The following is a 26,584-nucleotide window of genomic DNA, read 5'->3' as shown; positions in this document are numbered from 1 at the left end:
TCAGTCATTCATTGGCAACCAAAAATATATATACAATTATAAAAAAACATATTTTATAATTATAATTTATTTATAACTTTCAATCAGTTCAAAATCTTAACTGACAATGTAAGTGTTGAATCAATATAAAAAAATCCGATACAACAGTTTGAACACGTCGAAAAGCTGAAGCTCATAAAATCCATGTTTTTGTACATGTATTATTGGCAAAATGTTCATCTGGAAAATGTGGGACGTTTTGAAGCAATACCTGAAACAGTCAAAATAAATATAAAAATCATGTCAGTGAGAATGCACTGGTGAATTGAACAAGAAACAGTAAATGTTCTAAAATATATATTTGTTTTTTTAAATACATGCTTGCTGTTCTTTGGAATATTACATATATCTTAGTATCCTTAAAGTATTTTGTGAATCATTGACATTGTGTCTCCATTAATAATGAAGTTCTGTAACTGTATATTTATATGTCACTGAGGATCATAAAAATGTTACAGCCAAACCAACACCGTAAACACTGTTACTAAGAGGGAACCCGAGAAACATGAGCTAGAATTTGACACGGCAAAGAGGGGGACAGTCAGTGGAGAGTTGAAACTACACCTTTGGAAGGATAAGGAGGTGGACGAGTCTGCTTCACAAGATCACTCTGGGACAGTGCCTCCACTATCCAGGAGAGGGCAGTAGAGCAGTACTCCACCTGAGATACAGGCCAACAGAAAAATCAGTCAAACACCTGAGGTCCCATTTAAAGCACAGGTTCATTAATAACATTGATCAGCTGACAGCTTGGCAGATACTCAGTGCGGATCTGCATTCTACAGGAGGGTTTAGATGAGGGGGGATAGAGAGAATGACGGATGGTCCTCGGTCTGCGCTGAGCAAGCAAATGCAACAGCTGCAGCTAAAATAAGGCAAGGCCCGAAGTCTTGCACCCACAGATGCATATGTGTGCTGTATGAGAGACACTGATGGGATTCAGAAACATGTGTTGGAGTGTTCGCTAGTAGCAGGTAGACAGGTGTGTTTAACCACCACTTACCTCAGACTCCAGCTTTCTCAACCTGCGATCGTGATCACGAATCTCCACCATCTGCTTTAAGACGCTGTCCACCCTACGCACACATTTGGACACAAATACACACATGGTGTCATTTAAGACGCTGGTGCCTGATTCAGCAAGAGCTGACAGTCTCCAAGTCCCCCTTCTTGACACTTACAGAAACAAGAGCTGCTACTGTGAGGTTACTAAATGCCCCCTGGGTGTGTATTACATACAGATCTATTTGACATGTTCCCCACTCACTCATCTTTTCTAAAACGTACTTTTGATGTCAGATAGTTTGGCAGTTGTTAGTTATGAGATTACATTGAACATTAATAGGAGACACTGACTTTGTGGAGGTGCGTTTGAGTCGCTCCGTGTCGCTCTCTCTTTTCTTCTTGCTCTCCGTGGACAGCAGGTTCTCTTTCAGTGACAATTCCCATGTGTTCAACAAGCTCGTCTCTTTGCTTGTCAGGTCCAACACTAAAGAAAGATATGCATCTCAGGGTTAACGGTCCCATAAAATTAAAATAATGTTTTTTTTAGATATTAGTATTAGTATTGTTTGTTTTTAAGATACCTATAAGTGTCCACCAAAACAGTGACAAAATTCACGTTTAGAAGTTATGAAACTTATAGAAACATGTAAAGCTTTAGTTTGTCACTTCCACCTAAATGGATCAATGAATCCAATGGATCAAAATGACCTCATACTTCAGCTTCTCATAAAATTGTGGCCAATCAAATGCTTTCTAGTATCTGACATGTCCAGCCCCCTTGAAGACAATTCTCATTTGATGTGCTTGAGCTCAACCACTCTTTCTGGCATAACGGTGATAAAACAAAACAGTATTGGTGGGGTTTTTAAAAGGGGAGGAGCTACAGTATGTCCCACCCTCTCTTCATGTTTTGGTTGAGATTTTGTCAAGCATTCAATTAAAAATGCACACGTCAAAGCTCTTCACAAGTCCTTTAAAGAAATACTCAGGGGTCCTGAAACCTGCAAGAACAGGGTTGGAGATCCTTACACTTGAGGCGGAGGTTTTTAGCATCCTTGTTATCATGTCCACTTTCCATGCCAGTGGCGCTGGTTCAAATCTACTTGAAGCAGTGCAATTAAAACCGGAGAGTGTTCATTCGTGCAATGACCTGGATGGGAGTGAGTAGTAGGGTAGTGTAACAGATGCCAGTGAAAGTAGAAGTAAATCTCTCTCCCTGGCCTCAAGTGGCTCACTAGTTACTGAGACTTACTTTGCCTGAGACCCCCTTTTCCCCGTAAAATATTGTAACATTTAATGATATTATCGCTCATATAAGTCTGCAGTAAGGATCACAAAAAATGTTGTTTTCAAACAAACAGTATGTGTATTACTATATCTAGATACGATTATGCATAAATAATAACCTAATGTAAAATATAAAAGCAAAACATCAGTAGATCATTTGTAACTGAAAAGTGTAAGCCTTTGGCCTTTAAATTGGCTCTATATTAGTTGCTAATTAGTTGCCAATTTTTTAAAAACTTCTTGTCAGTGGTTGTGACATCCCTCACCTTATTTTGGGTGTGTGTCAATTTTTATGCCTTGCGCTCAAAAAATGCTCTGGGCTTGTCACGGTTTTGGGGATGAGTCATCATTAATTTGGATGGCCTTATGCATTTGTTAGCTAGAACTTTGGCATAAATAATACACTGGCTGGGTCAGGGACTATATGCTTAGAAAAAATTGAATAAAACCATAGTTCAGATAACTGTCTTGGTATTTCCTGCATTTCGCATTTCCTGTATTGCTATCGCTGCAATCCGAAATGTTTGGAGCTTCCTCACCTGGGTAAAATATGTTTGGGTCATAAGTAGTAGCTGCTGAAGACAAGTCTATTTTGTGGAGAATGAATTACAAATTTGTCTATTTTTTGGTCAGCCAGGGAATAAAATGTACTAAGGCAACATGATCATTCTCCAAATTGTCCACTTCTTTCAAATATGACGCGACCCCATACAGAGCCTGCTGAGGCCCCCTTGTGGGATGGGACCCCCCTGTTGGGAACCCCTGTTATAGTCTGTAGTCTTTAGCAGACTTGCTAGAATGATCTCTTCCTTTAGAGCAAACACTGGTTTGAATCATGCTTGAGTAGATGTTACAATGGTGCAGTGACCCAGATGGGAGTGAGATTTAGCGGAAGTGAGTGTAACAAAGATCAAGTAGACCTCACTTTCCTGGCCTTATGTACACAAGTCAAAGGTTGAAAGGTTTTGAGGATGAGTAAATTATGATGGCATTTTCATGGTTCCATTTAACTATCTATTTTAAAACATTTTTGGCAAATTAATCTCTTATATAGGAGTATAATTAAGGATCATGTGCTATGTATCTAAAAATCTCAACCGAGAACTTACTGAAGTGTTGGCTCTTAAGGGAAGGCAATCTCTGAATGACCCTCTTGATGAAGATATGCAGGTGGGAGATGATGATGAAGGGCGGGGCGAGGCAGGGGCGCGAGTGGTACTCCACAATCAGGTTGTAGCGCTGGAACTTCCAGTAGACATCACTGCGCTCCTGGACTTTATTGAATGTGTAACTGAAGACAAACAACAGGAATACAGCACCAAAAGAGATTTAGTAGAGAAGGTTTTGCTATATTGAAATTCACATGGTTGCAGCAATGAAACTTATTTGGCTGTGAGTGTTTTCATTAAACAACTATGAAAATAGCCACAAGTTTTTTATTGCTATGGATAAACCAGTGCACAATTCTGTCTGATACTAAAGTAGATTATTATTTACATAGGCTGGGGTAAGTGAAACAAGCATAGATATTTCAGTATTTATTTATATTTTATTCCAGCATTATTAATATTTCTTGTAATATTATAGACCTTTACTGTAACGTGAAACATTTAGTAAATCTGCTTTCATAGTCAAAACTATTCATTTTATTGTAAGCAATACATATTGCACTTGCAATGCTCTCAGAATTGAGAACTAACTTTGCTGAAATCTAGTAATGTAACATTTTGCAGGATTATTCAGAGATGTGCCATGCAACAAGTGGCACTATAAGCTGCTAGCTCATAGAAACAGGTAATTTATTAAGTCCATGTAAAATCATTGTTTTAAAAACAAAAAGACATCTGATGCTAAATCAGAGTATTTTTCAAGGTGCATTATTATTTTTTTACCTGAACATAGCAATGAGCAAGTTCACCAACAGAATATTGGTGACCAGCAAGTAGACTGACAGTAGAATAAGGACAAGCCAATTAGCATCAGAGTCTGGGCAGGGCTCTGCCCCCTCGTGGATGAGAGTGACATTATCCGTACACCGTTTGTCGTGTCGCTTATCAGCTAGAGACAGAGAACAAAATGTAATAAAACATGAATGAGTTGAACAGAAAGTACAAAACTGTAGTTATTTTAAACTGTAGTAATATTTCACAGCCTTCCATGGTTTTGTTATATTTTTGATCAGATAAATAAAGCCTTGGTAGAGGTGAATTCTTTCAAAAAGAATTTGATACACTTAAGTTATTTAGGACTTTAGGAAGTGAATTTAGGAATTTAGGTCCATATTACAGAAGCAAACCTTAACTTTAATTAATATTCTAAATAAAATAATAAATAATCTTATCTAGTCAGAAAATCTTAAACCACAACATTAAGTTTGACAATCAAGGTCAGTTACAGAGAAACCAACTATGGGCAAATAGCTGTTTTACTAAATGCTTAAAATGGAGAAAAAATTTTGTGTTAAATGTGAGTTCAGCAGATATCGAATTAATAATCATTTTTAGAGAAAAGATAAAGCCTATTTTATTCGTCAAGATTTATTTGTTTGATGCTTGACAATTCTTCTTCCCTTGAAACAAAATGCAACTACTTTTAAATACATCAGGTGTTGACGTTTGTGCTAAAGAAGCAACTTTTTGCACAAAAAAGTAAGGCATTAGTCACTTGCAGAATGACCATGACGGCTCATTATCCTCTTCAATACTGGTTAAAATTGGTCAGCTAACTGCAAAATCAGATCACAGGGGTCATCAATTATGAACAATGCTTTTTTTTATCAGAGTGGCTCCTCCAAAAGTCTCTCCACCATCAAACATCACTTCTCTTTATCTTGTTTAATAAATATGTGTAATGTCATTAATTAAAAAGCTTAGCAATTTAAGCAATTAAATTGAAGCAATTAAATTTAAGGTTAGCAATTAAGTTTTAGCAGTTTGAAATTAGAACAACAGAGGTTCAGTCATAATGTCAAGTGTGTTTTAGGAAGATTTGTTGAGATTCTTTTATAGTATTCTTTTCCTATCTGTCATTAAGATAAGATAATGCCCAGTTCTGTAGTGTTTGTCCTAACTGGAATTACTATGATTACCTAAAAGATAAGACATGAATCTAAAGTTAAGATCTTTCTATAATATGCCCCCTGAACTCATAAATATGAAGAACTTCTTTGGAGGACTTGAATTCATCAAGACATACACATACCATCAATTTCATCCAGTGGTATCTGCCCGTATATGTGCATATATGGCCTGTAGAACACACGCCGAGCTACCCAACCAGGGCGAGAGTCATAGGAGTACAGCAGAGCCTGATTGGCCACTCCATATGCCATCAGCCACACCCCCAGGAAGAACAGGAAGAAGAACACATCTTTCACCTGTGGAGTGTATGAAGATTATTCAAAAGGACGATATGGACTTTTTAGGGCACACTTAAAAAGAAAGACTACTCCTCACCATTTTGCCAACTATAATGATTTTTGGACCAAGTTGTTTGTGAACTGCAAATATATGAATAAGTCTGAGTGTGAAGACTGTATAGTCAACACACATAACTGCACGACCGAAATTATATGTCCATGGAAACATCCTGTAACAAAAACACACATGCACTAACCAATACAATCACACACACAAACACGTACAGGACACATATCACTGAATTAACCTGCAGAGAAGCCCAAGAACGAAGAGCCCGAGGGCTGTGATGTCACACTTGTTCCAGATATCCTGGATGTACACCTTCATCCTTTGAGTTAAAGTGGTAGATCCTACAAAGAAAGACTGAAACAGAGAGATCAAACTTCAGCAACTGAACAAATGAGTGTAAACAGAAGTGTGATTCATCATACCTGTCGAATTTCCTCACAGGCCAGCGTAAAAACCCAGAAATACAACACAAGCTCTAAAGAAGCAGGTCCATCGGGAGGCGGAGGCTTGAAGTCAATCAACAAGACGTAAGCAAACAGGAAGAGGAAGAGGAAGTACATCAACACATTGCCTAGAAATGAAGTGACCGGTGCAAACCAGAACTGCCGCCAGCGATGGAATATGAAAGGCCGTTTCTTAGCGATGACCTTTGATGCTGAAATATTAAAAATAAAGGTGTAAACTTTTGATAACAAATAAAACTATAACAGAATTTGTAGGGATGCACAATATATTGGCGGCCATATTGTTATAGGATGATAAATGCTATTTTTAAGTTAACGTTATCGGTCCAATATAAAAATTAGGCCGATATCTTTAAGTCGATAGATTACGTAATTGTGCAGAACTGCCTGCCTTGCACATGCATGGGTTGAACTTGTTCAGACTTGTCGGAGCTTACTTCACATTGTTTATTCTTCAAAGTCCATTCTTTCTTTGTGTGGTATTGCTGTACGTTAATAACTCAGTAAGTAGCCATATTCCTTATCAGATAGATAGTTGAAGATATGTTTGATAGTGTCATTTTGTATTTTGCTTTAAATCGCCTCAGGAAAAATATTACATGTGTAAACATAAAAGCAGTGATGCACACGTGCTAAACAACTTGTTGGGTTGTTTTTAATCTAATATGATTATTTATAATATCAACTCGTTGCTTGTTTGTGTTGTTAATGTAAGATTGTTTTCAGTTTGATTTTGTTATTTAACCTATTATTTATATGCAACAGTTAAGTTGCATGTTTATTTGCTATGTAAAGAAAAGAAAATAATTTATTTATGGCATGCTGATTTATGTGAAATTATGAATGTAGATTTATTAAAATTATTAAAATAAAATCAGTTGTTTACTGTATAAAAATCTAACATTTTGAATCATTTATATTTATGATATATCAACTAATATATTGGTTTCCAAATCTTTAGAGTTATCAGTTATCGATAAATCCATATCAGTGCATCCCTAAGAATTTGCGATCACTTAATTTAAATTCACCTTTGGGTTTTCCTCTTAAAGCATTGCATTCCTCCACATCTTCATCCCTATGGGAATAGCAATCTTTATTTAATAACATCTCTAGTTTAGCAAAACTCTTTATGGTGCTCAGAAATCTTGCATTACATGTTCGTCATGTCAGCCAACGTCTCGGCTCCATCAGTGCTGTCAAATTCTTTACCCTGACCAAAGTCCTCTGCTTTTTCATCGGTCTCCTCCACCCTAAGAGATTGAAGCACATTAAACTTTGAAGAGTGCACCATAAAAATGCAATAAGCTGAGGCAAAAATATTTAGTACTGACTTGAAATTGATGAGCTTGGTGTAGATGAATGGAGGCAGGAAAAATGAGAAGACCAGTTTCCACACCTCTGTGTTGCTGTCCATGTCCCCCCACCAAATCTCTGACAATAAAGTCTAGCCAAAGACAAAATAAAGAACCATGACACTACAGCAACAGCTAAGTAATAACTAACAGTCCAATAGGTAAGCATGAAGCAGATTCACTGATCACCTGAACTCCATCATGGCTGAAGAAGAGGCGTGCGTCTGCCGATGTGGCCATCTGCAGACAGGTGGCACCACCCCATATAGGAGACTGTCTGATGAGAAGCTTGAAGGAGCGTTTCTCATTGCTCTGGTAACACTCACTGAACACATCTAATATGGAAGTCATGAGGAAATAGTTAAGTCATGTGATGATCCACTCAAATACTGGCAAGCACATAAAATATTGTGTTTTATGAGTTGACACCAGTTTGTGACATACAGTATCGTAAGTACCATGATCATTAGACTACAACATCTGATACTGTCTGGAGGTTTACATGTTTTCAGATTTAGAACTGTATGTTTTTATATTATGCTGGCAGCTAACTTTCTGCAATTCTCACTTGGTCACCCACTGAAGCTAAGCAGGGCAGTACCTGGTTGGGAGACCACACGGGAAAGCTAGTTTGCTACCAGAAGTGGTGTTAATGAGAACATCAGGGGCTGCTCAACTTGCGTGGGTCCTAATGCCCCAGTGTATTGATGGGGATTCTTTACTGCTCATTACCGTCTTTTGGATGAGATGTTAAACCAAGGTCCTAACTGTCTGTGGTAGTTAAAAATCTCAGGGTGTACTTCAAAAAAAAGAGTAGGGGTTTAATCCTGGCATCCTGGCCAAATTTGACCACTGGCCTCTGTCCAACACGGCCTCCTAACCATCCCTATATCATAATTGTTTCATCAGCTGGTGTGTGGGGTGCAGCTCGGCGCAATATTGTTGTTGTCGCTGCACACTGGTGGTGGATGAGGAGATTCCCCTCCAAAAATGTGTAAAAGTGATTTGAGTGTCCATAAAAGCACTATATAAATGTTAAGAATTATTATTATTATTATTATTATCATTATTATCATGAACATCAACATTATTCTGCAGTGTGTGTCAGGGGATACAGTGGTCAGATGGTTTTATGGTAGTATGATTTTATACAGAGATGTGAACTCTTTTTACAAGTTGGAATCTCACAAATAGAGTAATTACAGCATGAAGCAAATGCACCTATACACAATGCAATACATAGGAGTAGGGACTGTAGAGTTTTTTTAACTGTCTATAAGTAAAACAATAATATTGTGAAATATAAGTACAATCTAATATACCTGTTTGCAGTTTTGAGGTATTTTCGCATCAGAAATCATTCTAATGTCCTGGTTTTGTGCATATGAAACATTTGCTGTAATTACTGTTGAAAACAGTTATGCTGTCCAGTATTTATGTGCAAACTGTAATATATATTTTAGTACTCTTTGATGGATTTATTGAAAGATACATTTTGTCATTAGAAACATTACAAAACATTTTGAAGACAGTTTACCGATGTTATTTGGATATTCTTAAATCATGCCAGAAAACAAAAATTTGACAATTTTGTGGAATTAATGCAGCTCAGGTGATTTAAAATAAAAAAATAAATAAAAACATAGAAACTATGACAGACTTCATGCTAATAATACAGCAACATCTTTCTAAATACAGTCCCATCTGCAATATTAAAAATTTAATTTCCACTCACCATGTGCCAGATTTTCAAAGGTTTGAGCAAGTTCCTTCATGGAGAGCTTAGTCTCAGTCTCTGTCTCCAGTTTGGACAGCTCTCTTAAAATCTTACACCCGGCAAGAGCACTTAGTACAGACTCTCCAGTCTAAGATTAAGAGAAATCTATTAAAATCACAAGTGCAACCATACGCTATTCACTTTATACTGTTACTCTACACTACAATTAAAACAGGATTTTCAACCATAGCCAAATGTCAAATTTCCTGACTTTCACTGACTAAGAAGCTGAATTTCCATAATTTATAATAAAGTGAAAAACAATTGTGTTGAGCACTGAGCAGACACACACAAAAATAAATAGACATATTTCTAAAAAAACAGCCTGGTGACTAAATTTGAGTTAGGAATTGACGGTTGAGAAGTGGGAAAAGAATAAAATGATACTGAAAAATACTGAAAAACACAATAAAAAAAAAAATGACATGTTGATAAATGGAAAGTACAATTTTAAAATATGTGGTATTCAATGTCAAATATATAAAATTATTTTAATGTCTGGAATAAACTTTAAAATTTAACTATATTTCAGAAACTCTATGACGCATGTAGGACCCTGTTTAAACAGTTATTCTTTGGCTTTAGTGTGATGCAGAATCCACTTCACTAGGTGGCATTATAGAGTCATGGATTGGAGGAACATTCATGTATAGAAAATATATGTATTTTACCATGGTACCGGTTTAAACCATAATGATTTTCTACTACCATTTTCCAGAAGTATAGCGACATTTCTCTGCGATTCTGCAGAACAGCCCAAATGAACAGAGATATCCAGGGGGATGTACAACGCTGCCGCCGGTAAGTACTCTCATTTAGCAGCAACTTATTCACATGCTGTAAGGAAGAGTGAACAAAGAATGTTACTATCTATATACTATATATATATAGTTAAATTCAGGATTATTAGCCCCCCTGTTTATTTTTTTCCTTGATTTCTGCTTAACAGAGAGCAGACACATTTCTAAACATAATAGTTTTTATAACTCATTTTTATAACTCATTTCTAATAACTGAGTTATTTTATCTTAGCCATGATAACAATACAGAATATTTAACTAGATATTTTTCAAGACACTTCTATACAGCTTAAAGTAATATTTAAAGGATTAACTAGGTTAATTAGGCAGGTTAGGGTAATTAGGCAAGTTATTGTATAATGATGGTTTGTTCTGTAGTATAATGATGTTTTGTTCTGTAGATTAACGAATATATATATATAGCTTAAAGGGGCTAATAATTTTGACCTTAAATGTTTTTTTAAAAATTTATAAACTGGTTTTATTCTAGCTGAAATAAAACTGGCTGGTACCTTCATTGCTTTCCTTGAGTTGACTCTATGATCTAAACCAAGAGTCGTGTAGTAAAATGGCTGGCAGACATCTTCCATAATTTCTGATAACACTCGTGAAACCTAGAAGATAGAAAAATTAATGCACAGGTTTGAGCAACAGTCTGAGATTAAGACAAAAACATAGGATTTATGCTTGGATATAGCTTAATTTTACCTTAACTAATTAAATTATATATAAAAGAGAAACTGATTATACAGAAAGTATTATATTTTAAACCATTAAAAACATCTAACAGATCAATGGCTAAAACCTAGCATTGAAGGATAGTGGCAAAGGTTTAAAATGATGGTTAAACTTAAGTTCAGTTCATATGTCATCACATTATTTTTGTTTCAATTATTTTGGTGTTTAAGCCATTATTACAATGACATATTATTACATTTAATTGGGCATCTTATGTTGTGCTCATGTTCAAAATACTGTTTAAAATTGATCATTGCTCAGGTTAGCATCTGTCCATTTACCTCATACAGAGTGAGGTCTCGAGCAGCAGATGGTGTGGTAAGGTTGGTGGCTTGGCTCTTGAAAGAGGAATTGTCATCAGGTTGAGGAGTTAATCGAGTCTGAGAGGCAGCTAAGCCCACTCGCTCCTGCAGCCGCCTCTGGAGGAATGAGGAAACCAGATCACAGTCCGACAGTGAGCTGTAAAGACTTTCCAAACGATGGTACGTCAGATAGGCCAAAATGTTTAAGCCGCTTTCCACAAACAGACGCACAAAATCTGGCTTGTCGTTTACCAGAGCATCAGTCATCGATTCCTCCAGGTCCTCATACTGAGAGAAGGATTAATGAATAGAAGCTGTTAAAAATCTTTTTACATCTGGATTTGGTTGCGTTAAATCTGCTATTAATCGTACCCTCCAGTGGACATCACCATTGAAGAGTTCAGTCTTGGCAATATCCACTCTGTTCCAGGCCACCGCCAGCTTCAGCTCTTCTGTGTACTCGCTTGCATCATTAGAATCACGTTTAGCAGCTGAACACACAAACACATACGCACATTAACCCACACATGCATTCTGGAAATGTCTTGAATTCTCAAAGCAGCTGATTTAATCTCACCTCTTACAAGAGCTTTCAGGATGATTGTGTCAAAGTCATCTGACCCATCCTCATCTCCATGAAAGATAGTGATCAGATCTCTATTATGATAGATGCTGAGAGCCTGGGTGAGAAAGAGAAAAGTAACTAAAAGTATGCAGCATACACTCTCTACACAGTGTCTCTTGCTGTAAGCTCACCTGATCCACAAGCTTGTCCAGTTCAGTCTCAGAAGGGAAGTGTTTCCTAATTCTCTCCTTCACTCGGTCCCTGAGCTCAATGCTGGAGCTCTTGCTGCTTTCCTCAGAGTCGCTTTGCAAAGTGGGACTCACGGGTGGGCTCAGAGGAGCGCTGAGGTCCTTCAGTATTCCTGCAATCAGGTCTGCTGCAGACCCCGACCCTGCCAGCACCAGCCATGGAGTGCTGTTTTTCAGAGATAAATCCACTCTCTGCAAGGAGAAGGAGATTATTTTAGATTATTTTATCATTTTAAATATGTTTGAAGTTGATTTTAGACATGTTCACATCAAGAACAAAAACCAGAACTGGGTAGACTACTGATTATAAATTGCATGGTTCTAGATTTCTCATTTTGTAATGTAACTATTGGATTACTTTTTTTACCCAACTTGTTTATATCGTACACTTTAAATCTGAGAGAGACTTAAAGTTAATTTTTTTGTTTGAAAGGGACTAAATAACCAAAAAAAATTAGTATTTGCTTAACACATAACATGAACAAACAAAAAAAACGTCTTCTACGATTAAAATATCTTTGTTCAGACCTTTATAGTTAATAATTAATGAAGGGCAGCGAATATGATGATAAGGTATATACAGTTGATGTCAAAATTATTAGCCCCCTGAATTATTTACTCCCATTTAATTTTTTACCCAATTTCTGGTTAACGGAGAGCAGATTTTTTTCAACACATTTCTAAACATAGTAGCTATAAAAATATAGCTTCAATGTGCTAATGATTTTGACCTTAAAATGTTTTTTAAAAAATTAACTGCTTTTAATCTTGCCGAAATAAAACAAATAAGACTTTCTCCAGGAGAAAAAATATTTTCAGACATACTGTGACAATTTCCTAGCTCTATTAAACATAATTTGGCAAATATTAAAAAGGAAAAAACTATTCAAAGTGGGGCTTATAATTCTGACTTAATCAGTATGTAGCGGGTGTGTTTAGTAACTTGCATAATTATTTATTTGTTGTATGATTTAAAATATGTCCTCCCTCCAAATTCAGAAGCATGGACTGCAAATTAATTTATGTAATGTTTACATAGCAATTCTATTTGATAAGCAGTCAAGGCTAAATTATATGTGGATTGAATTTGAGAGTATACGAACTGAAAACATAAATATGAATAACTTATTGATTTTATTTAGGGTTTGCGATGCAAATCCAATTAAAACCACTTGTTAAGCAAAGTTTATAAAATAGTATATCATTATAATGTAATAATATACTACAAGAAAAAAAATATTCTTATATTTACACATTTTTTTGTGAACATTCATTCAGTCATTTTCTTTTCAGCTTAGTCCCTTTATTAATCAGAAGTCACTACAGCGGAATGAACCGCCAACTTATCCAGCAAATCTCATTACATAGTGGATATCCTTCCAGCTGCAAAGCTAAAATATTGTGAACTTATTATTTAATAAGATTATCAAATATTTCAATAACTAAAGAAAAAAAAAACGTAATAAATAAGCATAATTACATACATTTACATAAGTCAATAAATATAATGAATGACAGACTCAAGTCTGATGGCCAAGGTCCCATTAAATAGGTAAACATAAGTGAAATTCAAATTTAGTTTTATTTTAAGGTAATAAATTATTTTTTTAAAATTAACATTAAAATTAATGGGCAGCACGGTGGCTCAGTGGTTAGCACTGTCGTCTCAAAGCAGGAAGGTCGCTGGTTTAAGCCTGGCTGGGCCAGTTGGCATTTCTGTGTGGAGTTTGCATGTTCTCCCCCGTGTTGGTGTGGATTTCCTTTGGGTGCTCCGGTGTCCCCTAGAAGTCCAAAGATATGCGCTATAGGTGAATTGAATAAACTAAAATTGCCATAGTTTATGTGTGTGAATGTGATTTTGTATGGATGTTTGCTAGAATAGCTGGCGGTTCATTCCGCTGTGACGACCCCTGATAAATAAGGGACTGAGCCAAAAGAAAGTGAATGAATATATAAATGAATGAATGAATGAATGAATGAATGAATGAATGAGTGAATGAATGAATGAATGATTAAAATCAATTATAAAGTAAAACTGTGTAATGACCTTGAGCATTGTAGCATCTCCTGCAATCAGCACACACAAAACAGGAATCTCAATACTTCCACTTCCTGGAAATAACAGGGGGAAGACAGATTTGTTAATGGAAAAAGTTAACAAAACAAGTAAATGAAAACATGAATAACATGAGTTGTTGGTTTTTTGTTTGCATTATCTATCTTCTCCACTAGAGAGCAGTGTAGCCCTCATATAACAAACACAATGAAATTATTCAGAAAAAGCATTTAGTTCAATTCCGAAAACTGCTGATTTCCATAAAATTGCACACAACTGTTTAGTTTCCCTCTTCCTTCCTCTCTCTTTGTGTTTACTTCTCTGTTATTTATTTTATTTAATAAAAGGAAGTGCATAGTTCCTGAGAGACATGCCTGTGTTTCCTGTCCTAGTCCCTGATGAAGATTATTTTCTGGTTCTCTGTGGTCAAGAAGAGTTCAACCATGTTTTTGTAAGTGCTTTCCAGCTGAACCTTCTCCTCTCTTTCTCACCCCAGATGCCAGTGCGCTGATGGGAGATGAAGTCCTCCAGGTTGGCTCTGAATGATGTCTCACTGCCTCTGTGACCCACACTTCCATCATCCACTAAGAGGAAGGCCTGGTGGTTGTTGTCCAGACAGCTCGATGCACTGGGCATGTCGTGGACATAATAGCGTGCAGGAAAACTACCCTTGTAAAGAATAACCAAAGGTAAGTTTTCACAGTAGCCAATGATACGTCCTACAACAGTTCAAGCACTGTTTAGACCTCGTAATGTCTTGCTGCTATATACAGTGCTCAGCATAATTGAGTACAGCCCATTTTAAAAAATGAATATTTTTCTCCATTTCTCAGTCAATATAGACAATGTATTTTGGTGCATTTAAACAAAACAGATTTATTAAACTGATATATTTATTAAAATAATATTTTAGTCACCAAACATATTTAGAAACTGAAAGATAACACAATTAAATTCAAGCAAATATTGCAAAAATAAATTACAACCTATACAATTCCAACATGTTTTCTTGATTTTTCCTCTTTTTTATTTAAATTTGTATTTGATATTTTCTATAACATACAAATTTGGCTGCACTAGTTATCATAAGTAATTTTGTGAGATAAGCTCCAGATTTGGCTTCAGTACTGACTAATCGAATGTATATGCACAAATATAATATTGTATAGCTTCCTATTAAAAATATGAATTTAACAGATTGATGAAAAGATAAAAGATTTGTATATGCTGAGCACAGTATTGTACTGTAGAAAATATGTGAGCCATGCTTAAATTGTACATTTGAGCCAAACTTGCAATTGCATTTATTAATTTGTCAAACCAAAAATGGCCTCTGTAAATAGTGCTATGTACAAATTAGATTTTCTTTATATTTGCAATTAAATTACTGTTGTTTATTAAACTATCAGTAAATCTTTTTGGTCAGTTCTAACTGATATCCTACCAGAGTAATCACAGGCTTACAACAAAACTTATTTCTGTTGTTTTTATGACTGATGCAATAGTGATTATTTGAAATCAAGTGACCAGCACTCAAAACCAATTATATATTTCAAAATAACAATACTAATTGAATATAATTTACATTTAAGTGGATAAGTAGATTAAGCTGTAAAACTATCAATCAAAATCAATCATGGTTCTATTTTATTTACCAAATGTAGGAAAGTGGGAATGACGTGGACATTGTGATAATACTCTAATCTTCCCTGTAGTGGCATTATCTGTGAAACAGCTACTTAATAAGAAACATGTAGGACACGACTTGATCTTGTCATTGGGAAATTGATTGGATTGTTGCTTCATAAACAATATCTGTGGTTCTCGTAGGATTGACAGGTTGTCCGTCCTAGAACTATTTTGCTCAGTTTATATATATATATATATATATATATATATATATATATATATATATATATATATATATATATATATATATATATATATATATATATATATATATATATTTTTTTTTTTTTTTTTTACTTTCAACATACCTATTATTGACAACTCTATTTAACTAATAATACATTTGAACTAATAATCAAACTAATAATCAATTATTAACCTTTTAACCTTTTAACCTTTACCTCAGGTGATTATATAAATAGAACTACTCAAATATTCATTCTAAGCATGGCCTTTATGTGAACTGTTCATTATTTAACAGAAATGACACTGTAGTACCTGTGGGTTTACAAGTTGATGACGTTGGTAAATTAACCCCCATGGTGCAACACCAACGGCAATAACTTTAGCCTGAGAAAGAGATGAAGCCATTGCACAATGATGCCTGACGGCCTCACCTACACAACGGCTAACACCCTCCTTCAGACCCGACGTCATGATCCAAGCCCCTGCATTAAAAGAGAAGGGAAAAAAACAACGTTACTAAATTACAAAACCGTACTGCACAGAAATACATCAGGGTTCACAAAACACTATCATTGACAGACAAAGAATTCAAATAATGCAGCACAAACGTTTGTAGTTAAAGCCAAGCCTAGCATTTAAATGATAATAAACCTTATCTGGTAAACAAGACTACAAACAGCAGGAATGCCACTGCTGAGAAATTCATGCTAAACTGTCTATTACTGACCTTAAAGGGATAGTACAATATTTCCAAAACAGAAAATTCCGTCATCATTTACTCACTGTTTACTTGTTTAAAACCCATTTGACTTTCTTTCTTATATAATACACAAATGTTTTCAAGACAGCTACAAACCTGTAACTATTAATATCCATACTTGTGTTTCCTACTATGAATGGATACCAGTCAACTGTCTTCAAAATATATTCTTTTAAACTCAAGAGAATAAAGAAACTCCTTAAGGTTTAAACCACAGAACCAATTTTAATTTATGGGTGAACTATCCCTTTAGAATTTCACAATCTATTAGCTAAATACTACATACATGAAATGTGAAATGTACGATAAACACACGTTCCAGTGGAGCTATACCTGGCCTGCCTGTGAACTACTCTGAGTACCAGGTCACCAAAACATGTACTTATTTAATCATCAAAATGTTTTAAGTATACACAGACTGAATATTCACAAAACACACACTTTGACTACAGATGTCTCAACCAAAGCAAAATGATATGTCCACTACAGTTTCATAAGATTCATTTTTTGTCATGACTGCTGTAATTTTGCCGGTATTTCACATATTATCACCTGCGAATGTCTTCAGACACACAGACACTTACTTATGTCAAATATATAAAGCATTTCGATATAAAACTGACATTACATCCCTGATTTCACTGAGTTTTAGTAAGTATGTGATAAATACTATAATAAGACCTAGAATGTTCCTAGAAAACTCCTAAGTTACAAATTTGCAAACTTGAAACATTGTTAGTTTTAGTAGATTGCTAACATGCGCAATATACAAAGAACTGAGAAAAAATGAACAGAGTTAATAATTAGGAATGTCCCGATAAGGGTTTTTTGCCCTTGAGTCCAAATTATTTGATTTTGAGTATCTACCGATATCGAAACCGGATCCGATACTTCTATAAAAAAAGCATAAAGAAGAGCAAAGAAACAGATGGAGAATGGAGTCAATCCATTGTGTGGTAAGGCTTAGTAGAGACAGAGGAGCTACGAACAAACTCCATATGTCTGTGGTGAATGTAACATGGGGTATATCTTATAACAGTAGTACAAGTAGATTGTCAGAAATCTTCTTATAAAGGGCTGGCAGAGATTTCTCTGTGAAATAGTGGTGAGATGGCATTTCAGATTGAGGTTTTACGTTTGTTTTTGAGGTGTCTTATCAGGTTTGTTGTGTAAATGTAGCCTTTTTGTTTCCACCTCTTGCAATGTCAAGTTTACATATCTAACAATTTTGGCAAAGGCAATGTTGTAGTCATGAACTTTATAATACCTCCAGACCACTTTCTGCTTCAAGCTGCTTCCGTGTTCAACTTTGCCAGCATTTAACCAATAGCGTCTCTGCAACAAAGTTATGTTATGCTGCACACGTTGCTGTTTTTGTGTGAAGTCAAGAAAGAGGTCCAACTCTGTGCCACCGTATATATATATATGAGATGAGTCCTGATCGGGAGGTAACGTCTGATTCTAATCGAGTCTGAAACCGCGTAATCGGATCTGGACATCCCTATTAATAATCACATAAATATTCTACCATTTGAAAAGTGCTTGATGACTATTATATTTTCATCCATGAAACATGTGATTATGAGCTACAGGACGTCAAACCGCATTTTAAATAGCAAAAGCACAATTACTTATATTCCAAAAATTATAGAGCAATATGCATTATTAATTATCGAAACATCCTGCAACTTACAATGCAGTGACTAATGGAATTAAAGCAAACAAAGTGAGCCAATATTTGAGTATTTGTAAGAAATGTATATAGAACATTTCCCACACACCACCAGTTTCAGTTTACATTAGCTTTTATCAAAACATTAGAGAGATTAAAGTAAGAAACAAGAATACATTTATAATAAATGTAATTTTATAGTATTATTTATTGTTACCAGCAGCCTATTTCACATTGTTTCTGAATGAAAATATTAACTGTGACTCGTACACCAATTCAAATACTGTTTTGTATTTACTCAAAACTGACATTTTGACCTAGTTAGTAGTAGACAGGTTTGACTTGTTTTCAAGAAAATGGTAATTATTACATGAAATGTAAAGCTAGTAAAACAAAGAGAAAATTATAGCTATCGTTAACACAATATTAACCCTGGTCAAAGGGTGGAAGGAGAAGCAAGGGTTTACAGTCCACACGTGATTCACTAGAGAAGTGGGTATAAAGGTTTCAAGCACTAAATATTACAGGCTCATAACTGAACTAAAGATACACAAACATAGGCGTGGTTACCTGTGCTCTGAGCGGCATGGACAAGACCCTGTCTGATCACTTCTCGAACCCAGGGTTTGGCCATCTCTTTTTCATCTCCACCCACCATGGAAACCACTAGATTGGGCACCGGTAAGCCCCACTGAGATGTCATCAGCGAGTACACATTATCAGGAGGGGTGTCGAATGACAGACGCAGAAACTTGGGGGAAAAAAGATGAATGCAAATGTAAGTGCATTGTGACAAAAAAACCCATCTCTATCAGACCAAAATCCCACACACTATTAATACATGCAAAAAGTTAAAGCTTTATTGTCACAAGCAATAATTCAATCCACTGACCTTCATCAGGCACAACACTAACAACCAATGTCAATGACACTACATTTAGACCAATCACTTTTCTTTCGGCTTAGTCCCAGATTTATCTGGGGCCGCAACAATAGAATGAACCACATATTTCTCTCATATAGGTTTTTAGTAGATGCCCTTTTAGCTGCAACTTAGCACTGAGTGCACATGTGCTCAGAGAAAACTGATGTCATTGCATTTGGGAACAGAGATGAGGTTCTCAAGGTGAATGCATACCTTGGCTCTAGGGGTCAAACAACTAAAAATAAGGTCAAGAATTAGGGCTGTGCCGATAAACGATATTATATCAAATCACCATAATTTATGTCAATAACAATGATAAGCTCCAAACCTTTTTACTTTATATTGATCTAAGAGCCAATTACACAGCAGAAATGTGCAACAATGGAAATCTAAAAGTGTGCTGGTATAAAACCACTGAAAATGTATTGGCCAAAAATGTTACGGCATTTAATCGACTCTCTAACTTTTGTAGCTTCAGTCATTGTTTGGGTATTCTTTTAAATCGAAATATATATCGTTATCAGTCAGAATGGAAAATATTTATTCAGATTGCATTTTTGCCATATCACCCAGCCGTATCAAGAATCTTGGTGTTATTCTGGAGTCCTTAGGAGTCATGTCAAAGCAGTAAGTAAATCAGCATACTATCATCTCAAAAACATTGCAAGAATTAAATGCATTGTTCCCAGTGAAGACATAGAGAAATTTGTTCATGCGTTTATCACCAGTAGGGTGGATTACTGTAATGGGCTCCTTACTGGCCTTCCCAAAAAGACAGTCAGACAGTTGCAGCTCATCCAGAATGCTGCTGCCAGGATTCTGACTAGAACTAGAAAATCAGAGCACATCACACCTGTCTTCAGGTCTTTACACTGGCTACCATTTACATTCGGAACAGATTTTTAAAGTGTTATCACTTTTCTATAAATCCCTAAATGGTCTAGGACCTCAATACATTACAGATATGCTCTCTAAAGATCACTCAGATCTTTAGGATAAAATAAATTCTAAATTAGAGTTAAATAAAGAGTTCAGACAAAGCAGGGTGAATCAGCCTTCAGCTATTACACCCCCTGCTGCTGGAATCAGCTTCCAGAAATGATCAGATGTGCTCCAACATTAGGCACATTCAAATAAAAACTGAAAACACATCTGCCTTTACTGAATGAGCACTGTGCTACGTCCAGCAGATTGCACAATTAAGTTTCTTTTCTTTTTCATTCTTTTATAACCTGTATAACACATTTAATCTGTTTGAATAAATTTTATTCTTTGTTGTTTTTATTTTTTTATTCTTGTTTCTTTTATTTGTGTTTATGTAAAACACTTTGAATTACCGTTGTGTGTAAAATGTGATAGGGCAACGCAGTGGCGCAGTCGGTAGCATGTTCGCCTCACAGCAAGAAGGTCGCTGGGTTGCTGGAACCTCGGCTCAGTTGGCGTTTCTGTGTGGAGTTTGCATGTTCTCCCTGCATTCGTGTGGGTTTCCTCCGGGTGCTCCGGTTTCCCCCACAGTCCAAAGACATGCAGTACAGGCGAATTGGATAGGCTAAATTGTCCGTAGTGTGTGTGTGAATGACTGTGTGTGGATGTTTCCCAGAGATGGGTTGTGGCTGGAAGGGCATCCGCTGCGTAAGAAGTTGCTGGATAAGTTGGCGGTTCATTCTGCTGTGGCGACCCCAGATCAATAAAGGGACTAAGCCGACAAGAAAATGAATGAATGAATAAATAAAATGTGATATAAATAAACTTGCCTTGCCCTAACTCATGATCCCCCAGTGCTGGGAAACGCATACACTCATACACTACAGCCAAATTTAGTTTATCCAGTTTATCTATACAGCATGTCTTTTGACTGTGTGAGAAACTGCAACACCTGGAGGAAACCCACATGAACACAAGAACAAGAATCACCAGCTCATTCATCATAAATAACAAGTAATCAAACACTCAACAGGCATATTTCAACAATACAAATAAATGATGTTCCATTATTCACAAATCATGTTTGTAAGGGTACAATATTAGACAATTCCCATCTCTGTAAAGTTACAGCATCCATTCTTCATTAAACTCTTAATTGGTCTGCATGTAGTGTCGGAGACATTCATTGGTTTTGAGTGAATTTTAAATGTTTTGTCTTCAAAGCTACACATGCCTGACGATGGTCAGTAGACTGAAGCATTGTTTGTGACAATGAAACTATTTAGCAAGTATTGATGGTATCTTTGAAACTTCTGAGAGATATGTAATTCGGTACAAAGGCATCAAGACAAACACGACATTCCTAACATACAGAAACATGCACAATGTTTTTGTCACTGTGACTCCACAAATTCTGAATGTAGGATGGGATTTCTGTCAAAAGAGAAACACTGAATGATGGCTCAGAAGCAAAGCAAAGCAAAAAACAAAAACAAAAATAATAATAATAAAATAAATAAAAAATGTTCCTAAATCTTAAAATACCATCATGATCCAAAGAGTTTTTCTTTTGTTTGTCTAAAGTTAACAGGTTTAACTGTTTATGGGAAAAGTTTATGGCCCCAGGCTTTGTGGCATGGGTTTGGGTTCATGGAAAGTTTGTAATTACTATCGAATTACATAGTTTCATTATGTAATTGATCAGCAATTTGACATATATTTACAATTAGCCAAGCTGATCTAAAGAAAACTGCTTGGCTTGAAGCCTTTTCACTGTGTTCCAAATCCAAATTTGCCTCTGAAGGGTATATCAGAGTGAGACAAGTCATTCCCACCGTACTGAACGGCTGAAAACAGGTGCTCAAAAAGGGTTTAAATCAGGCTACTTCAGAGCGTCCTTCAAAGTGAAAAATTTCAAAGGGTACAAGTGCTAGACACTTTTCACTTAAATGTTTTTTTGTGTGCATCTGACACAAGCTGATGTAAAAAAAAATGTTTCACTGGAGAATTTTTTGGCCTCCTACACCCTTCATTCTCTTTAAACAATCTCAAACTCAATTCCTGGAGGGCTGCAGTACTGCATAATTTATCTCCAACCACCTCCAACTTACACCTGCTTAATAGACACTAGGGCTGCATCTGAAATCACATACTTCGATACTTTATAGTATGCTAAAAACAGTATGCGAGCCAAGTAGTGTTTCCGAATTCATCGAACTTTTCGAAGTGTGCCTTTGATGGATGCTACGCTATCCCATGATGCACTGCTAGAGAATTCATGAATGCAACTGATGCGGGTAGGTCATGTGATCATGACAAAAAAACGAATGTAGTACATCGCAGTTCCATTCATACTAGTCACATTCATACTGTATAAAACTTTATTTCTAATGGTCGAGTAGTAAATTTAAATGCAGTGCCTACTGGGTAGTAGGCGATTTTAGACGCAGACTAGTAGTCTCAAACACCTTGATTAGTTGGATTAGCTGTTTTTGATTAGGGTTGAAGCAAAACTGTGAAAACAGCCCTCATAAAATTAAATTTGAGATCTATGCCTTAAAACACTCTTAACACCTTAAAATAAATGAGGGCATAGAGATGAGTCTTCAGATCAGAACACTGCCTGTGTAATTTCACAGAAATTTTGCTAATGTGACAGCATATTTAGCCAATGACATACACATCTAATTTTGATCAATAGAGCCCCAATTACCCATCAATCATAGTTGCGTCTACAAATGGAGTGAATGTTCTGGATTCAGAAATTGTGATCATGTATAATTATGTGATTATGTGTGTTCAGCAGAGATACGCACTGGACAGTGTCTCCGTCCGGCTCCAACAAACTCCAGCTGTCCAAAGGCATCAGTGGGATAATCAGAGGTGTCCCGTGCTCTGTCCCATTGGCCGACTACATGATCATCTGCTGTTGTAGATACATGAAGGTCCCGTGCTCCACCACACTGACATAAAGCTCCATTACTGCCAGACAGAAAGAAAGGGAGGTAGAGAGAAAACTGTGAGTACTGAATACTCATATACTTACTATTCAATTAAACTCAATTCATCTTTATTTCTTTAGCGCTTTTACAATGTAGATTGTGTCAAAGCAGCTTAGCATAAAAGTTCTAGTAAATTGAAACAGTGTCAGTCCAGTTTTCATAGTTGAAGTTCAGTTTAGTTCAGCTCAGTGTGGTTTAATTTTCACTGCTGAAAGTCCAAACACTAAAGAGCAAATCCTTCGATGTGCAGCTCCTCAAGTCTTAAAGCAAGCAAGCCAGTGGTGACAGTGCTGAGTTATACACTTCACCAATTGATGAAAGTGAAGGAAAAAACCATAAGAGAAACCAGGCTAAGTTGGGCACGACCATTTCTTCTCTGACAAAACGTTTTGTGCAGAGCTGCAGTCTAGGCGCCGGGGGCTGAAGAACACTGGACGTCCATTGTGGAGAAGCTGCAGGTGTGAGTAGGTCACGGGTGGGTGTTCAGGCCGGCCCACAGGATCAATTTGAAGAGTAATCTGTCACGGCGTCTTTCAGGAAATGGTCTCATGCTCATGCAGGATATGGCCTGGTCCAGGATTATGGATACCTCTATGGTTGCCATTCAGGGCATGAATTCAATCTTGTTTATATGTGTGTATCACTGACACTGTAATATGTGACCTGTTCATTTTAATGCAATACATCAAAATGGTAGTAACCTAAATCAAACTCAAGAATGTCACGTAATGTACACATCATTGATTGAATAAATAAATTAGATTAAAACTGTACCTGCCCAAATCCCATTATGAATCAAGCCCATTACATTTAACAATAGCTTGAAATAAAGAGAGGAAAAGGACACGGATTATAATGAGTTGACAAATGGTTAGGAGTTCACCTGTATTCAAGACAAAATGACATGTTTGTTGACCCACCCTACATTGCCAAATCCGAGATTTAACGGCTCAGCTCATATTACAAGAGGCTGAATGACTGTTTTAAATGACAGAAAGGACTGAATAGTTTCCTGCATAGTAAATCTAAATGCATGAGAAATGAAAAAAAAACTGCTGTACCTGCATGAATCCTCCACAAAGGTGGTGCACACTCTCTTTTTAATCATCTTTGGGATCCAACTCTACAATGCAGACATTACACAGTAAAGTATGAGTCATTTTCGCATGCAGGTCCGGTTTCTTTTCAAAGTCAGCAGCCGAGAAGAGCAAACTATTTTGTTGAATAGCAAAAGAGCTTACAAGGAAATGTAATCCTAATCACGGAAACACATTTTATTCATTTGCCTATTTTAGTTGCCTCAAAATTTAATTTAGCTAAAAACATGGAACAACAAAACCTTAATCACACAACCGAACTACTGCAATTTTAAATGGATAATAAAATTTAAGGCTTTTGTCTGCATGAAAGTACATAATGTTCTAGCAAATTGATGTATTTAGAAACATTGATAAAAACATGAAAATAACTATTATTATAAAATTATAATAATTATATGTTATAATTATATGTTATTACAAAAAATAGATGAGATAAAGGATGAAACACACAAGTGATCATTTATGAGCACTGTACACAAATAGACTTACTTTCTGATTTTTCCTACAACTACAGACACATTTCATATTTATTCAACATACAGTTGAAGTCAGAATTATTAGCCCCCCTTTAATTTTTTTTCTTTTTTAAATATTTGCCAAACATTGTTTATCAGAGAAAGGAAATTTTCACAGTATGTCTGTCAATATTTTTTCTTCCTGAGAAAGTCTTTATACTACAATAAAAGCAGCTTTTAAGCAGCCCCTTATTGCAATATTGTATCCCAATTTTCTACAGAACAAAACATCATTATACTATGACTTGCCTAATTACCCTAACCTGCCTAGTTAAGCTAATTAACCTAGTTAAGCCTTTAAATGTCACTTTAAGCTTTACAGAAGTGTCTTGAAAAATATCTAGTCACATATTATTTAATGTCATCATAACAAAGATAAAATAAATCAGTTATTAGAATTGAGTCATTAAAACTATTATGTTTAGAAATCTGTTGAAAATATGATTTTCGCTAAACAGAAATTGGGGACAAAAATTAACAGAGTGGCTAATAATTGAGGGGGACTAATAATTCAAGTGGGCTAATAATCCTTACTTCATCTGTATAAGCTATGATATACCTTAAAATTGCTGATAATTCAGCATAACCAGCATTGCAGTTTTAAAACATTTTACGTGGGTGGCTAATTTGTATAAATTCAAATCTTACTCAAATGTCATTCATATATTTTGGTACAAAATGCTGGTTGTGACGGTTATGTTTGCCAAGACAGATAAATGCGATAAACACAACTTCTTACGGGTCCATGTTACTTTATAATTTGCAGCTATCCTTCAAACTACAAGGATTGGCTCATTTATCAGCAAGACATTTTTAGAAGTGAATATCATATACATTTAAGTCAGTTTTATCATCTATCATTTATTTATTTTAATAAGGATATGTATTCTATTATAGTTTACATAAATATATTTATTACACTGAAAGACAATTTGCCAAAATGAGAAAAAGAAAACTGGTGTTAGTCAAACTAAAATTAGATTATAAAAAATAAGCATTTTATGCCTCTTGCATATGGAGCTTACCAGTTTGCTTAGGACAAACTTCAGCTCCAGCTTTTTTAAATATAAAACAGTTTTGACTATTTAATTTGATGCATTTACCAGTCTGTTCAGTAGTTTTGTCAGTCACTTGTTTCATGGCGTGTTTTACATAACTACACTTGTTGCAGTCATGAAAATTGTCTTTTCAAACATTTCCTGACTTTTAATAGTGTGCTATTTAATAAAACCGAAATACCTTAAAAATATCCACTTTAACATTTTACTTTACTTATTGAGAAGGATTTAGCGGATTATTCACACATACCAGACTTCCACATACCAGAATTTACAATTACACACCTGATCCTTTTGGGCTTTTCTCTCTCCTCCCCCACAGCCTTCACTCTCTTTCTCGACTCTCTTCATTTTGATCATCTTGCCGTCTTCTACTTTAGATGATTGTTAATTGTTCTTCATAAGAGCTCCATCAGTAGTCCAGTTCCACCTATGCTCAACCTGGCTGTGAACCGGATTCCCACTTTTTTTTTTCTTACAGTCGTCATTGTGTAAACCCCGCCCACACCACGCGCGCTCCCCTGGACGCGTTCCTGCACGTCTTTGTAATGGTCGGATTGTGTTCTGTTGGATTACCACACAGTGGGCGTCGAGGGAAGGCAAAACAAATATACGCTCTTGATAAGTCGTGAAGGGAAAAAGATAAGACGTTCCACATTGTTTTAATCCGCATATCATTCGCAGGCAAA

General features: G+C 35.9%; 1 protein-coding gene and 1 long non-coding RNA gene across 8 annotated transcripts in view; one reads left to right on the top strand and one right to left on the bottom strand.

Moving 5' to 3' along the window:
• LOC141381224 (uncharacterized) overlaps window positions 1-24,009 on the top strand; it is a 35,218-nt gene extending 11,209 nt beyond the window's left edge. Inside the window, exons 3-8 of one of the 5 annotated variants that reach the window (XR_012401077.1) lie at window positions 9,941-10,002; window positions 10,074-10,156; window positions 11,184-11,375; window positions 14,561-14,753; window positions 23,024-23,239; window positions 23,620-23,994. This is a non-coding gene — a long non-coding RNA (uncharacterized lncRNA). Of the gene's footprint in view, window positions 1-9,940; window positions 10,003-10,073; window positions 10,157-11,183; window positions 11,376-14,560; window positions 14,754-23,023; window positions 23,240-23,472 lie in introns of all 5 variants that reach the window. The other 4 variants (XR_012401076.1, XR_012401078.1, XR_012401080.1 and 1 more) reach the window with 4 other exon arrangements.
• On the bottom strand, window positions 52-26,349 carry trpm4a (transient receptor potential cation channel, subfamily M, member 4a). 3 transcript variants are annotated; one of them, XM_073934221.1, is made up of 29 exons: window positions 26,181-26,344; window positions 24,284-24,345; window positions 23,037-23,202; window positions 18,942-19,122; window positions 16,252-16,421; window positions 14,556-14,733; window positions 14,056-14,120; window positions 11,952-12,200; window positions 11,773-11,875; window positions 11,568-11,686; window positions 11,448-11,483; window positions 11,175-11,361; window positions 10,668-10,769; window positions 10,064-10,192; window positions 9,314-9,443; window positions 7,768-7,913; window positions 7,558-7,670; window positions 7,381-7,476; window positions 7,255-7,301; window positions 6,182-6,414; window positions 5,998-6,113; window positions 5,787-5,919; window positions 5,533-5,707; window positions 4,224-4,389; window positions 3,441-3,622; window positions 1,396-1,528; window positions 1,043-1,115; window positions 604-700; window positions 52-250 (listed from the first exon to the last, which is right to left on the bottom strand). In XM_073934221.1, the coding sequence occupies exons 11-29, from the start codon at window positions 11,453-11,455 to the stop codon at window positions 216-218; spliced, it is 2,301 nt and encodes a 766-aa protein (XP_073790322.1). In that variant the 5' UTR covers window positions 11,456-11,483; window positions 11,568-11,686; window positions 11,773-11,875; window positions 11,952-12,200; window positions 14,056-14,120; window positions 14,556-14,733; window positions 16,252-16,421; window positions 18,942-19,122; window positions 23,037-23,202; window positions 24,284-24,345; window positions 26,181-26,344; the 3' UTR covers window positions 52-215.
• Between the last annotated feature and the right edge of the window lie 235 nt (window positions 26,350-26,584).

This window comes from Danio rerio, chromosome 3 (assembly GCF_049306965.1).
Source record: "Danio rerio strain Tuebingen ecotype United States chromosome 3, GRCz12tu, whole genome shotgun sequence".
In the NCBI taxonomy this organism is placed as follows: domain Eukaryota; kingdom Metazoa; phylum Chordata; class Actinopteri; order Cypriniformes; family Danionidae; genus Danio; species Danio rerio.
This window is presented reverse-complemented; position numbering and strand designations above follow the sequence as displayed.